Source organism: Clarias gariepinus, chromosome 8 (assembly GCF_024256425.1).
Source record: "Clarias gariepinus isolate MV-2021 ecotype Netherlands chromosome 8, CGAR_prim_01v2, whole genome shotgun sequence".
Lineage (NCBI taxonomy): Eukaryota > Metazoa > Chordata > Actinopteri > Siluriformes > Clariidae > Clarias > Clarias gariepinus.
The window spans coordinates 24,202,652-24,216,005 of NC_071107.1; the positions used below are offsets into that span (position 1 = coordinate 24,202,652).

The 13,354-nt window shown below is 38.1% G+C and overlaps 2 protein-coding genes across 4 annotated transcripts in view; one reads left to right on the forward strand and one right to left on the reverse strand.

The window, feature by feature from the left end:
* The first annotated feature begins 490 nt into the window (after positions 1-490).
* Positions 491-2,990, forward strand: epcam (epithelial cell adhesion molecule). Of its 2 annotated transcripts, XM_053502452.1 has the most exons (10): positions 491-568; positions 723-795; positions 1,138-1,239; positions 1,348-1,606; positions 1,753-1,818; positions 1,902-1,965; positions 2,071-2,169; positions 2,248-2,445; positions 2,537-2,581; positions 2,679-2,990. In XM_053502452.1, the coding sequence occupies exons 2-10, from the start codon at positions 738-740 to the stop codon at positions 2,703-2,705; spliced, it is 918 nt and encodes a 305-aa protein (XP_053358427.1). In that variant the 5' UTR covers positions 491-568; positions 723-737; the 3' UTR covers positions 2,706-2,990. The 2 variants fall into 2 exon arrangements, with proteins under 2 accessions (XP_053358427.1, XP_053358426.1); XM_053502451.1 differs by lacking the exon at positions 491-568 and having other exon boundaries at positions 575-795.
* A 1,963-nt stretch (positions 2,991-4,953) lies between these two features.
* The window catches only part of plekhh2 (pleckstrin homology domain containing, family H (with MyTH4 domain) member 2), a 31,938-nt gene continuing 23,537 nt past the window's right edge, over positions 4,954-13,354 (reverse strand). The window contains exons 19-30 of one of the 2 annotated variants that reach the window (XM_053502702.1): positions 13,202-13,314; positions 12,935-13,114; positions 11,510-11,607; positions 11,232-11,409; positions 10,996-11,151; positions 9,663-9,760; positions 9,335-9,476; positions 8,813-8,952; positions 8,439-8,568; positions 6,083-6,169; positions 5,856-6,005; positions 4,954-5,699 (exon numbers count right to left, since the gene is read on the reverse strand). In XM_053502702.1, coding sequence (XP_053358677.1) covers positions 5,517-5,699; positions 5,856-6,005; positions 6,083-6,169; positions 8,439-8,568; positions 8,813-8,952; positions 9,335-9,476; positions 9,663-9,760; positions 10,996-11,151; positions 11,232-11,409; positions 11,510-11,607; positions 12,935-13,114; positions 13,202-13,314 — 1,655 coding nt within the window. In that variant the 3' untranslated portion in view covers positions 4,954-5,516. Of the gene's footprint in view, positions 5,700-5,855; positions 6,006-6,082; positions 6,170-8,438; positions 8,569-8,812; positions 8,953-9,323; positions 9,477-9,662; positions 9,761-10,995; positions 11,152-11,231; positions 11,410-11,509; positions 11,608-12,934; positions 13,115-13,201; positions 13,315-13,354 lie in introns of those variants that run through there. The other variant, XR_008361042.1, reaches the window with a different exon arrangement.

The following is a 13,354-nucleotide window of genomic DNA, read 5'->3' on the forward strand; positions in this document are numbered from 1 at the left end:
ACATTTTTAAATAGGTTAAAGAAAAACATTAAAGCTACAATTGTGCCATTGATTGCTTTGATTTAGTTTTTACTAGAATGCAGAAGGTGCTAGGAGGCTATCTGACAAACCAAGGCTAGTTCTAAATACATGGGGCATATATATACATATATATATATATATATATATATATATAGAGAGAGAGAGAGAGAGAGAGAGAGAGAGAGAAAGAGAGAGAGAATATAGAGATATGAAATGTGCTTTAACTGTTTATGGATGTCACAGAAACTGTTTATTTGTGCAAACTTTTTTTACATCGTGGTCTATAAAAAAGAAGAAACATTATGTGCAAATCTTAAAGTATATCACAATGACAAATGCATGATCCTGCTCGAGAATCGAAGAAAACTTGAACGAAACTCATTTACATAGGCGGCCGAAACAGGAGTTGTCCCATATATGGTAATGAGGAAGTGAGGTGAGTATTTGGAGTTTCCCCGCCCACATTCTGATCTCACCTGACGTTGCTTTACACGAACAGTATAATTAGTCACGCGCATCGAAGGTAGCGTTACTACAGCGGAGTAAGGTGAGGACGATACGAGCTGCTTTGAGCTGAGCGGAATAAGCAAGAATTTTGGGATAATATCTGCATTTGGGAGAAACTAAGCTCACTTTTTTAATTAGAGGATAAAAGTTTTGTGCGGTCCTTGGTTTTTGAGTGTGGTTTGTCTTCTCTCTAGAGCTCACATCCAAAAATGAAGGATCTAATTGTTCTCTGTCTGCTGGCGCTCGTCGCTGGAGCTTCTGCACAATGTAAGTGTTTTATGACTTGTTTTATGACCTAAGCAGGATAACATGATTATCTGTTAGTTTATAAACTTCTTATCGGCTATAGGTGCTTACCCCACCATTTTTGTCTTCATGTAAAGTAGTAAGATACTAAACAAACAGGTAAAGTGAACAGGTAGTGGTGGTGGGGGAGGGGCGTAAGTTTCAGTGTAGCTACACCTGACTTGAATAACACACCTAAAATGGCTGCGGGAGGCAGCCACACCCATGTCTCTTCAACGCCTAGTATCTACCCAAATCTAAGTGGGGTTTTTTTTCTCCCCTTTAAAAATACGTACCGTTTCTTAATTTACTTTAATCCTACAGGTACATGCCCTACCATGAAATGGGGTGCCTGTGATGGAACTCCATGCACGTGCACAGTTCTTGTTGGAAATGCTGTGAAGCAGAAAATAGACTGTAACAAATGTGAGTTGATATTTATCTTTATGTGAACTGTACATTGTCTGAAAAGCTGACCGTATAATTTATAACTTTTATGAGTTAGCTGCTTAATGCTTCATCTGTTTCTTTCAGTGGTTCCCAAATGCTTCCTCATGCAGGCAGAAATGTACCGTGCAAAAAATAACATGTCCACTAGATCTATTGGTGGGAAGCCAGTTGAGACTGCGCTTCTGGATAATGATGGGATCTATGACCCAGAGTGTGAGAGTGATGGCAGTTTTAAGGCTGTCCAGTGCAACGGCACTGAAACCTGCTGGTGCGTCAACAGTGCTGGTGTCCGGCGATCTGATAAAGGAGACAAAAATATTAAGTGTGAACCAGTGGAGACCTAGTGAGTGGAATTCCTTATTGCTTTGTGTTCTGACTGTCTGATTTTGCTGTACATGCTTTGTTTACCCTTGTGCAGTTCGCTAGAATGTTATTTGGGTGTTTGCTTTCACTTATGGTAAGTAAAAACCTGGCTATTTCTTTCTTTAGCTGGGTCCGCCTTGAGTTGAAACATAATGCTTCCAGTGGCTCTCTTGATGAAACAGTACTTAAGAAGTAAGTATATTATTAAAATTTTTGTTTAGTGAACTAGTGTAACTGTATAGGTTCTCACCTTTTTGCTCTTTTGTATCCCAAAGTGCAATTCAAACAACTTTAAATAGCCGTTATAAACTAGATTCAAGCCTGATCAACAATTTTCAGGTAAAAACTGGAAAAGGTGGTATAAATCACTCCAAGTATTAAACTTCCCACTTTAGATCAAAGGCCTGCATTACATTCATGGCAATGATGTCTTTTATATTTCAGTACGATTCTAATGGCCGTCTGATTATTGTCGATATCCAGAAGAAAAAAGGAGAACGTGGTACAGACTTGCCCACTATGGCTTACTATTGTGAGAAAGATGTAGGTTCTCTGAATCCCACTTGAAATTCAGGTATGACTTAAGGTGGGCATTTTATTGATCGTATTCTTTGTGTGCAGGTAAAAGCACTGCCCCTGTTCTTGGACAAGACTCCACTTTTGTTCAATGTTAATGGTAAGGATGTGGCAATGGAAAGCATTCTGGTGTACTTTGTGGATGAGAAAGCTCCCACTATCACAATGAAGCCGATAACAGGAGGTGTGATTGCTGTGATTGTGGTTGTCATCTTGGTTGTGCTTATTGGCCTTCTTGTTCTGGTTAGTAAAACAACTTCCTTGTGGCTTACCCTGAGTATGGATCTTAGGTTCAGGTCTTTTATTGACAATTAACATTTGTGGCTTTCCACAGTTTTTCCTCAGGAGACGGGAGAAGGCCAGGTACAGCAAGGCGCAGGTGTGTACAGGCTTGTATTTGTTTCCTGTCTTACTTGTTTAGTTAAAGCCTTATTATTATTTTTTAAAAACTTTTTTTGTTCCCTCTTGCTTTGCAGCCCAGGGAGATGGAGGCCATGTCATAAAATCGGCAACAGCTCTGCAGTTTAGTATATAGATGCTGGAGTCCTCTGCACTCGTATGCCTGCTGTATATTAATTTTTGCTGGGGTGTTTAATTTTCTCCCTTTAACTTTTTTTTTTTTTTTTTTTTTTTAAATGTGTACGTGTGCCTGTTACATGCTGTTATGGTCAAAGCTATGTTTAAATGTACTGTTTCTGACTATAGTTTTTAAAGTTCTCATTGAGCTAATATCTGATTTAATGTGTACAGTTTGTCAAGTCAGTTTTTAATTAAAATGTTTTGTCTTAGTTGTCTTCACTTTTTTTTTTTTTTTTTTTTTCCCCAATGCTGGTTTTCATTTCTCTTTGAAGAGAATAACTCAATTTTTAATAAATGCAGTGTTCACGTGATTATTGGTGCTATGGGAGAAATCTTAAAGGTGAAGTGTCGCCTGTTTGATTTGCGTGTTAGGATACAGATGGGCACAATGTCTTTCAAAAACTTTTTCCCTCCCTCTTCTGTTGTCGACTTGTAATTGGAAAGCTTGGTGAGGTGGTCCATATAATGCCTGCACTTGTATACTGTGTTGTTCCCGGCACCAAGTACCAAGGCATTATGTCTTTCCAGAAATCAATGACTTGTTGCCCTAAATTCATTCCCAGAGTTTTTTTTTTTTTTCTTTAAAAATAAAGCTCAAGGCTATCAGCAACTTACAATTTTAGTGTTAAATCTTCAGTCACTTCATATCTTTTCAACAAGGGATCAAAGTCTCGGTGTAATAATGTATCAACCAGAGCTCCCGGTTTCACTGAAAACTAAAGTGAATAAATAGTACTTAAATGCCCTTCCTCTTTAGGCAGTTGAAAAATGTGATTAGATGCCACACCTGTTCTCATGGAGCAACCAGAACATTTAAAGCATGTGGCTTAGTGTCTGTCCAAATTGTTGAATGTTTCATACACATGCCTTTTCTTTTATTAAAATATGCCATTCTCTTAAGTTTTATGAATGACCAGTTACTGTCATTTATATAATACAATTTTATGTTTACCATAAAATTAATTTGTTTGGCAGGAAAAACACCACAGCGAACAGAGCTGAAGGTTAAGGGTGTGGGATACCAGCTCACACAAATCAGGTTAGACCGGACCAACCAGGTTCAGTGTTTTTACACAAAACTTGTTACGTCTTAATTCAATACCAGGCTTCTCTCACTGCCCCTTAGTGTCTGTTGGATGATGTATTTAATTAGGATGGCAAGTATGTGTTTAACTTTTAACAGCAAATTCTTGGTTCTCTAACGCATTGGTAAATATTAACTTTCCCTCCAAAGTCTTAACAAATGCGCTCTACTGAACATTCTCCATATCCCTGATATAACTTTTATTCTTTGTATTTAAAATACCTTTGTATAAAAAACAGTATATGTACAATCATCTTATGAGCCACGTGAACTGTTCTAAGCAAATGCAAACGAACCATGTAAAAATCCTGATCTTGTGTCATAGAATTATTAAATTCACTTGAATTCATTTAAAGTTTGATATAAGGGGAGCATTTCAAAGTTAGTGTTTTAAATCCCAGCTATTTTCTGGGGCTGGACTACTATTTCATATTATTATGCCAAATGTAAGAAAACCGTAATTTAAAACGCTTCAAGTTTCATTGACTTAGCCATGGTTTGTTTTTCTTTTCCACTTCTTTTGGTCTGTTCTTTATCATTTTTTTGTCTTTTCCACAACACAACCTGCAGTATTGAGTTTCAGGGGCAGGTTCAAACAGGTTTGGGTGGGTCACAGCTATACCTGAAACAGATACGTCACTCTCTCTGTGTTTCCCCGGTAACCAGGGGAGGTTCAAAGTAAGGAGCCAATCAGTTGAGGCGAAAGTAGGCGGGAATCTAGGGGCACAACAATGATGGTTACCTGAAACCTGAGTGTCATGTACCTGTAGAAAAATTCTATTAAATTATCTTAGCAATCAGTTGTTGCAGTTTGAAGGCATCTCATACATTATATAAACAGTAATAGTGAATTTTTCTAACTTTACTATGGTTAAAGAGAAGGCAAAGGGCAACATCTCCACTCTTATTTAGGAATTATAACATTCTAATTATCTTCCATGGAAGCATTTTTGAGGCATTTTTTAAATACCGGTATGCAAAGCCTTTTAAAGAAAAAAACGTACTTACAACTTATATTATATACTGTATCTGAAAAAAAAAAAAAACACGACCAGTTTTATAACATATATTTATTACAATGTGTATACCATAAGGGAACTCCACAACAGATTTCCATTTCTATAATAAATAAACTCAAAATTTGATTAATCCAAGGTCTTAACAGTTGCTTTATAACTGCATGACACTCAATGTGCAATGTTACCACTTCTAAAGATTTCTGGCATATAATCATTTCCGGTAGCTCAGAGTTGGGTGGTGGTAAATAATCTACCCCAGCAGAAACATGTACTTTCTGTAGCTTGAGCCATTCAGAAAGGATTCTTATACCTTACTGCATTGAATTCCTTCATTCCTAATCAATCAAGCAGTTTTCTTTTTATAATCCAAGCTAATCTTCAGCATTCATTTGGAAACCCATGTTAGTTTGCCTTTTGAGACAATGCTTTAATAATCCCGCTCCTGTCTGTACCTCATTTCTTTGGATGAAAAGTAAATGCTGGTCTTTGTAATATCTTTCCAACTAGAGGGTGGCTGTATTTCTGGTATAAACTGGTGTTAGTCATACACTCATTTAACTGATTAGAATAACAAAAAATCTGGTCAACATTTACATAGTGTTCTCTGAAATATAAGATTTAGTTTAGGCCCATCAGAGCAATGTAGGGGCTTTACTGGGTCTGCAAACGCCTGTAGGAGAGGTTTTAGAGGTGTGCTGCTCTCCAAACTGACTTTGGGCAAGCATCAGAGCTGGTGCAGACAGATGGTGTGCGGCTGACTTCTGTACATGGGTGCTGTTAATGTAACTGGCCATAAGAAACGCCAGCTCTCGGATCTAAACGGACACAGAAAGCACAGACATGCAGATCTGAGAAATGCATGCATTCTTGTTCCAACAGATATAATATAAGAAGAACCTTCAATTGGTAGACTAGGACAATGTCTTTATTAAGTAAAATAAATGGAATTCCACTCTCGCTATAACCTGTACCTTAAAAGTGCTCATGGTGAACAAATGTTTCTCGGTAGGCTTTTCCCTGGCATTGTTGCTTCCAGAGCTCTGAGTCACGACCAGCATGAAGTCCTGACGGCAACCTCCAAATGTTACAACATTCTTATGGGGGACGGTCACTAGGAGTTTCTAAACAATGGATTGTGTTAGAATCTTAAGCATCCTTAGAAATCAACAGGATATATAAGTGTAAGGAATCTTCTCACCATTGACGTGAAGTCCAAAACACTCAACCCATCCTCATGGACAGCTACCCAAACATGTGTGCTCTGAAGTGAAGAGGGTGACTGGGGCTATAGAAAAAAAAAGAAATTAAATATATATATATATATATATATATATATATATTTATATATTCTAATAGTTTTTTTGTGTATACAATGAAGGGAAATCAAGGACTGTTTTAATAATAACATCCAGTGTATACTGTACTGTACATTGTAACAAAGTATTGCCATGTATTTATTCATATCAAGCACAAAGATATGTTTAAACAGTGAAAATGCTAAGAAGTATTCTGGTACTATAGACAGCATGGCTAAAAAAAGCCACCATTCAAGAATAATTCAAATTATTAGGATGCATCAAGCAAAGAAAACAACTAAGGTATTTTTGATATTACTGGAATTCTCGAAGCAGTTTTATGATGTGGGGTTGAAACTGTCGGTAAGGTTTAGTTATAAAATACTGATATTGACTGGACATTCATGGACACTATCGACACATTCATGCACATTTACACTTACATATTTATCTTTTTACTTCTGGACCACTGCACAAGACACTTTAATAAGACACTTTAATAAAACACTTTTTATGCATATTTGCACACCCCCAGTCATTTTTACTTTATTTTTTTATACACTGAATTTCTAAATTTTTAAAAATTTCTATTTTTTTCTTCTATATTTTCTATAGTTTGATATATTGTAAATGTCCTGATTTGTACAGTATATTTTTATTTTTATCCCAGTTAAATTAATTTTCTATCGTATTTCTTTTTATTCATATTTATTTCTTATCTATAAACATTTATTTTTTAAGGTCGTATAAGCATTTCACTGCATATCATACTGTGTATGACTGTGTATATGACAAATACAATTTGATTTTGAATTTAGGCTCTACAACGTTATGTGGCAATATAATAAAGTCAGCTGATAAGCTGAATGTGCTGAATGGACAGGTTATCACGTCAACTGAGTTTTTCTTTCGTATAAAACTGGCATATAAAAGAGTGGTTCTGGGAGCATGAGAAATGATTTTCACAAATGAACCAGCCAAAACATTGTGTGTTGTAATCAAAGCCAAAACTGACTGAATGAAATCTGAAAGGGTGTGACCTGTTTTTTGTTTTTTTTTGGCTCCAGGAAGTGTATGCGTGTTTGTGCATGTTTATATATCCTATCTAAGATTCATTATATTATATTAAAACAAACATGTCTGAAAGCTTACTTCCTTTTGTGTGCAATTAAAGGATGAAGTACACGGACAGAATAGAGCACAAAGATATTACTCCACTGCACACTTCTCTAAAATATAATCTAAAAGGATGTAGGTGTGTGCAAAGTGAGTGTGCGCCAGTATTCAAAGCACAGCTGGAAAATGTACCACATTTGCATGTTGCTGTGACTTCCTAGTTTAGTTTGCTGGTATAGATTACAGTTAAAAACAAGTTTATGGACACACGACCGTCAATGTCATATGTAGATGTTGAACATCCCATTCCAGGTTGTGTCCCTCTTTGCTGTTATAATAACCTTTAGCCTGCTCTTATAATGAAAATTCATTCAAAATGTGTTCAGTGGGGTGGGCATACCATATGTACACAGTAGCACACTATTGTATGTTTCTACAGAGCTCACTTTGTGCACAGGAGCAATGGCATGCTGAAACAGGTTTGAGCCCATTTGTTCTAGTAAAGGGAACTTGTAATGCTACAGAATACAAAGACATTCTGTCCAATTTTGTTTTCTCATATTTGTGATCCCACAAATGGGGAAGCAACACATACTGGCATAACGTTCAGGTGTTCACAAATATAATAATATGGAGCGTTCAAGTGAACCTGGGACTTTGAACAGAACACAGGTATGAGAGTATAAATCTTTATTTCTCTATATGATCCTCTGCTTCACTAATACACTTATCCCAGTGTTTCACTAGCTCTTAGTAGATGTTTTCTCAGTACGCCAGAGCCATTATTGGACAACCTGCTTCATGTCTGAAACACTGGCCTCACAGGAACTCCTTTAATGACTTGATCATCATAACTGATTATGTGTACAGTTCCTACGAACAGATGCATCTCCTCCGTGACAAAGTTATCAGCCGATAACTTTCACAGAATGTTTTACAAAAACAACTGCAATGGGCTCAGAGCTAACTCGGCTGGGATCATCATTCACAGACATACGGCTTTGAAACGTTTGCACCATTCAAATGTTTTACTGCAGTCTCATCACTGTTCTGCGCTTCAAGCCCCTGGTATGTATTGTACATAGCCCTGTAGAGTATATACTCTGAAGCAATAAAATAAAAAGAAAAGCATGCAACATGTACCTCAGCTTCAAACAGCTTGGCTCCAAAAAAGGGCCACTTGCGGGCAACAGTCAGATAGATCCGCACACACTCGGAGGTAGAGCGCCCCCTCAGTGACGCCCAGCGGGTCGAGATCCTCTCACTTAACTGCCTGGTAAAATAAGGTAAAGGAAATGGATACCAAAGTAAGAACATTCATTTAAATACAATGACTGTCCACATAAAGGTCAGTGTTTCTGAAGGGTCAAAGTATTAGTCTTGTTATTTTTTATATCCCGTTATTTTATATCTCCAAGCAAAGAAAACAGCTAAGAAGATATAAAATAACTGGAACTGCCATTTAAGGAAAATCTTTGAATTTTTTCATGTTTTTGGGGTCCTGATGTGGTCGTTACCGTAGCTGCTCCTCAGAGCAGGTTCTTCTGTAGTGCTTGGGATAGAAGCGCTCCAGAACCTGCTTTAGACTTTGTGTAGATTTAGCCTGTCCGGAGCCGGCGGTCCCCGGGAAGGGACGCTCATAGTCTCCAAACTCCACCTGAAAGGGACATACAAGACCGGAGACTTGGGTAATCACTCTGTTACAGTGATACTGATTGTTTAAACAGGCTTGGGAAGGATTGTAGCCAACTGGAGAATATCTACAAAATGCACTGCTGCATGCTACAATATTAAGCAGCACCTTCAGCTTCAACAGACATATGGACTCACTGTCAGAGCTCTCTGCCTACTGCCATGTTGCTGTCCCCTGTATTGTGTTAATGTGGATTTTGTCTAATTATGTACAGTAACTATTCAATTTTCTGTATATAATGACATTGTTTTATGATACAGTTCAACCAAAACGTTCCTCTTGGACGTTACTATACTCCACGCATCTGTTCACATGTACCCAAGATTTTGCTTCACCTGCAACACACCTGAGCCAGCAGAGCAGACATCTCTAAGGCAAGCTCTTTGTTTACAGGGAAATGACCTGCTGAAATCTCCTCGTTAATCTGATAGGCCAAGAGCAGGCGCTCTCTCTCAGTCTCTCCTCTCAGCTGCTGAGAGAAATACAACCTGAACAGAAAATGAAAATGGGTGTGTGTGTGAGAGAGAGAGAGAGAGAGAGAGAGAGAGAGAGAGAGATAGAGAGATAGAGAGAGAGAGAGAACAACAACAAATAGTAAAAGGGGTGGAGAGTATTACAGAATGTCATAGAAGATGTTGTCATGTTCTGCTGATATCTATGTGGGTTTCACCTACCTATTTTTGTAGGTGAGTTTCACTGTCCGGGAGTTCTCGGATTTCCCTGTGTGTGACTCCTTACAGGCCTGTTCCCATTTAGCTATAATGTCACAAATCTGTAGAAAAGAGCACAACACTCTAAGATAACATAAATAATATTTTTACTGTGTATAAAGTCTTTACCAAAAATGTGTGTTTTGTATGTTTTCATTTGTGGTTCTGTTCAGACAAGACATTAACATCTGTTTTGGATCTGATCACAAGTGGACATCAAGTACAGGTGTGAACGTGGATGAAACTTGTCACGCAAACCGCTTAACCAATATAATTACAAACAAAAACCCGTTGTTAATGAAGAGCATTACTTATTTAATAGTATGTACAAGGGAGGTTCAAGTCAAACCGGGACGTTTGATTGTGCAGAAGAGATTATGTGAAGAGAACAGGATTATGAGAGGATCCTAATTTCTCAATATAATCCCCTGCTACACTAATGCACCTATCCCAGTGTTTCACTAGTGCTTGGATTCCATCAAGGCAGAAAGTTTTCAGAGTGTACAGTTCCCACAGACAGATGTGTTTTTACCCCAAGTTGGCGACAAGTTATCCTACGATTTTCAAGGATCTACTCGCCGAATATTCACAGTAATGACTGGAGTGGGCTCCGAGCCTCCTCCGCCAGGATCGTCATTAATGGATATACAAACTTTTTAAAAATGTTTGCATTTAAATGTTTTACTGCGGCTAAGAGTCTTAACGTACAGTACTACACCTGAAGTCTTCTGTAAGTGTCAATCACATTTATTCATGAGAAACTTCATTACAAGTCCCGATTTGAATTGAACAGCCCTGATATGCTAGTACAGTATGATTAGGTGTCAGAACAAACAACTGGGCAAAGAAAATGATAGGAATGTATTCATAATTTTAATCAGAAATTTCCATTAGTCGGAGTTTTTCGTTGTTATTTATCCACAGTACAATGCGATCTTCAATTATCCCCTAAATATATCTCATTATTTTTTTTTAATAACCAAGTGAGTTTTATAGTTTTTCGCACAGTTACGCTTGAGCTTAAACCATTTCTGAAAATAGCTAATTATAACAAATGAAATGTAACTTTTGAAACAACTACTACAGATATGTATTTAAACGTTTCTCAGAACTATATTATTTACAACAAAGTTGTAAATAATACATTCTATTTTAACAGTGCAAGTTAGGACAACAGCATTTATCAGGAAATTCCATCATAATTAGTTACAGGTAATTCATTTAACCCCCCAAAAAATGCAGATGTTAATAGCAGGTCTGAACAAGGCTGATAAATGTATTGATAAGACCATCTGACCATTAGACTGCCATGTAGGTAGTGTTCCACATTTTGTCCGGTAGGGTCATCTGAGTAGAGACTAAAACCGGACTGGCCCGTCTTCCTCATGCCTGTGTCCTGATTTAGACGGTTCTGAAACTCCTCCACAGTGGTGGAGGCATCGAAACCAACAACCTATATGTAATACAAATATACAAGGTTAAAATCTAGTATTTTATTTCACCACATATAAGTCTATTTGCTTTCTTGTAGACCTGATAGGTGTTGTTGAGAAAGTGCACAGGCACACTGAATGGCAGAGAGTGGTGGTATGGGTTCCTCAGTAAGATGGACAATATCTCCATTCGTGAGGGCCGGGCCTGGCGCTCACCTTTCTGCTGGGTTCTCTCCATAGAACGCTGGCAGTAAATCGCATACTTCCCCACCTCCGTCCTACAGTTTATACAGGGAAGCATTTTAGGGAAGCATTTCGAGTTGAATTGTGACCTCAATCTGCAGACAGCAGAACATCTTTGCATGCTTGTGTACACACCTGGGGTCAGCATGCTTTTTGAGATGGACTTGGAGTAGCCAGAGGATGGGATGCTGCGGCAGGAAGAGTCCCACACACAATGCCAGAAACTGCCAACCCTGTGTAGACAAACACACGTCAACAAGACCAACCTGTAACTTGCACTGAGAGTCAAATACGAAACACTTGCCCTAGTGGACACACTCCAGTTGAACACTCTCCATGGTTATACGTAGCATCTGTAAACAAAGCACCTGTCTCCTCCCAGCTGAGTCAACGCTATGAACTCGTTTTTGGGCATCTGATCTCCGATGAGTCAACAAAAACAAGCTGACGTAACTCACCGAAACTGGTACTTGTAAAGAAAATTTTACTAACCTAAACAACAAAAAAAAAAACTGGCTGAGATTATTTATTCTTATTGAAATGTACATAATAGCTGTACAGCTGTGCTTAAGAAAGAGATTTGGTCTAGTTAGAATGGTACAGCTCACTAGAAGACATTTTCAAACTGAACACATGTCCCAGCGATGTCTTCCTCACCCTTTTATACTTATTATTAGAAATTAAAATTACTTTCATGTACGTTCTAAACAAGTGTTAGGTCTGAAAGAACAGACCTTTATGGGGAAATCCAACAAGAACTGAAGACTGAAATCCTTTAAAGTATTGGGTGCATTACTTGATGAGACGACGCTAATGAGATTAAAGAACGAAAAGCTAAACATAAAAACGTGGCAGGATGTTCTGTGGGTACTGACAGCTACGCACCAGACTTTATCAGGCTATGATCAGATCACATGACTAGTCAGAAAGTATGCTCTGTGGCTTGTATAGTCACTAGTGCCTCTAGTAGTGAAAAAACATCCTAATAAACAGAAAATTATTCCAGTTAAAATAAGAGAAAGCATTAGAAACTTTGATGGATTTTCCTAGTCTATTTATCCTTCTGGCAAAATCTTTAAAGAGGTTAAATATACAAAGAACCCTTGTAAAACCTGTTCTTTAACAGCGTACCATGCAGTGCTTATGTATTCAAACAATGCCTTCATATCCCTCTTTCAGTAAGAGCTGGTTATTAGCTTGAATAAACTTTGACACACCTTTTGAAAACTTCAGACAATATATTGATGTGGCCTATTTATGATACAAGTAGACACAAAGTTGATGTGTGTAGATTATTTTATAACCATAATAAATGCCAAAGACCTCAATTGGTCTGAATGGTCTTTCAGACATGACTCACATTACATTGTGCCTATAATAATATACTATAAGCCTGACCAATTGCTTATATGTGTAATAATACATGATGATTTTATTGGCCCAAATATGATTTGGTTACGTTTTATTTGTGAGCGGTAAAACAACAAATCGAGGATTTAAAAAAATGAAACATGATTCTCCATTTTAGACGTACACTTGCTATAGAAGTGCTGGCCTCACCTGCAGCGGGCCTGGCTGTCCATGAGGCTGCCTCCTGCGCGTTTGTTTGATAAGCTGGCAGTAGATCTCGTTCTGCAGCTCAGAGTGTGTGAGACACACCTGCAGCGCACACTGTGCCAGAGTCACGTGGTAATCTATGGCCGGAGTGTCTATGACCACGTTAATGAAGAGCTGGCACGTCTGCAGTACAAAGATGGTGTGGGTTTAACGTGTTAGAAAAAGTCGATAAAGAACAAAACATACAGATGGGTACTGTAGTGTTATGACCTTAAAAAGTTTGATGGCTTCAGTCTGTAAGGCCTGAGAGGGCAGGGTGGTGAGAGGGGTGGACAAGGCTTCCTTGCTGAAGCACAACATGGGATGCCTCCACACTTGAGAGCCTGAGGAGGAAAATAAAACCTGATCAAAAGCCAAAGCTTC

What these genes read in the sequence shown, in the direction of transcription:
- epcam (XM_053502452.1), top strand. Translation starts at nt 738, where the DNA reads ATGAAGGATCTAATTGTTCTCTGTCTGCTGGCGCTCGTCGCTGGAGCT. An exon ending in GCCTGATCAACAATTTTCAG is followed by an intron (nt 1,966 to 2,070) that starts GTAAAAACTGGA and finishes TTTATATTTCAG; the next exon opens with TACGATTCTAATGGCCGTCT. An exon ending in TTATTGGCCTTCTTGTTCTG is followed by an intron (nt 2,446 to 2,536) that starts GTTAGTAAAACA and finishes GGCTTTCCACAG; the next exon opens with TTTTTCCTCAGGAGACGGGA.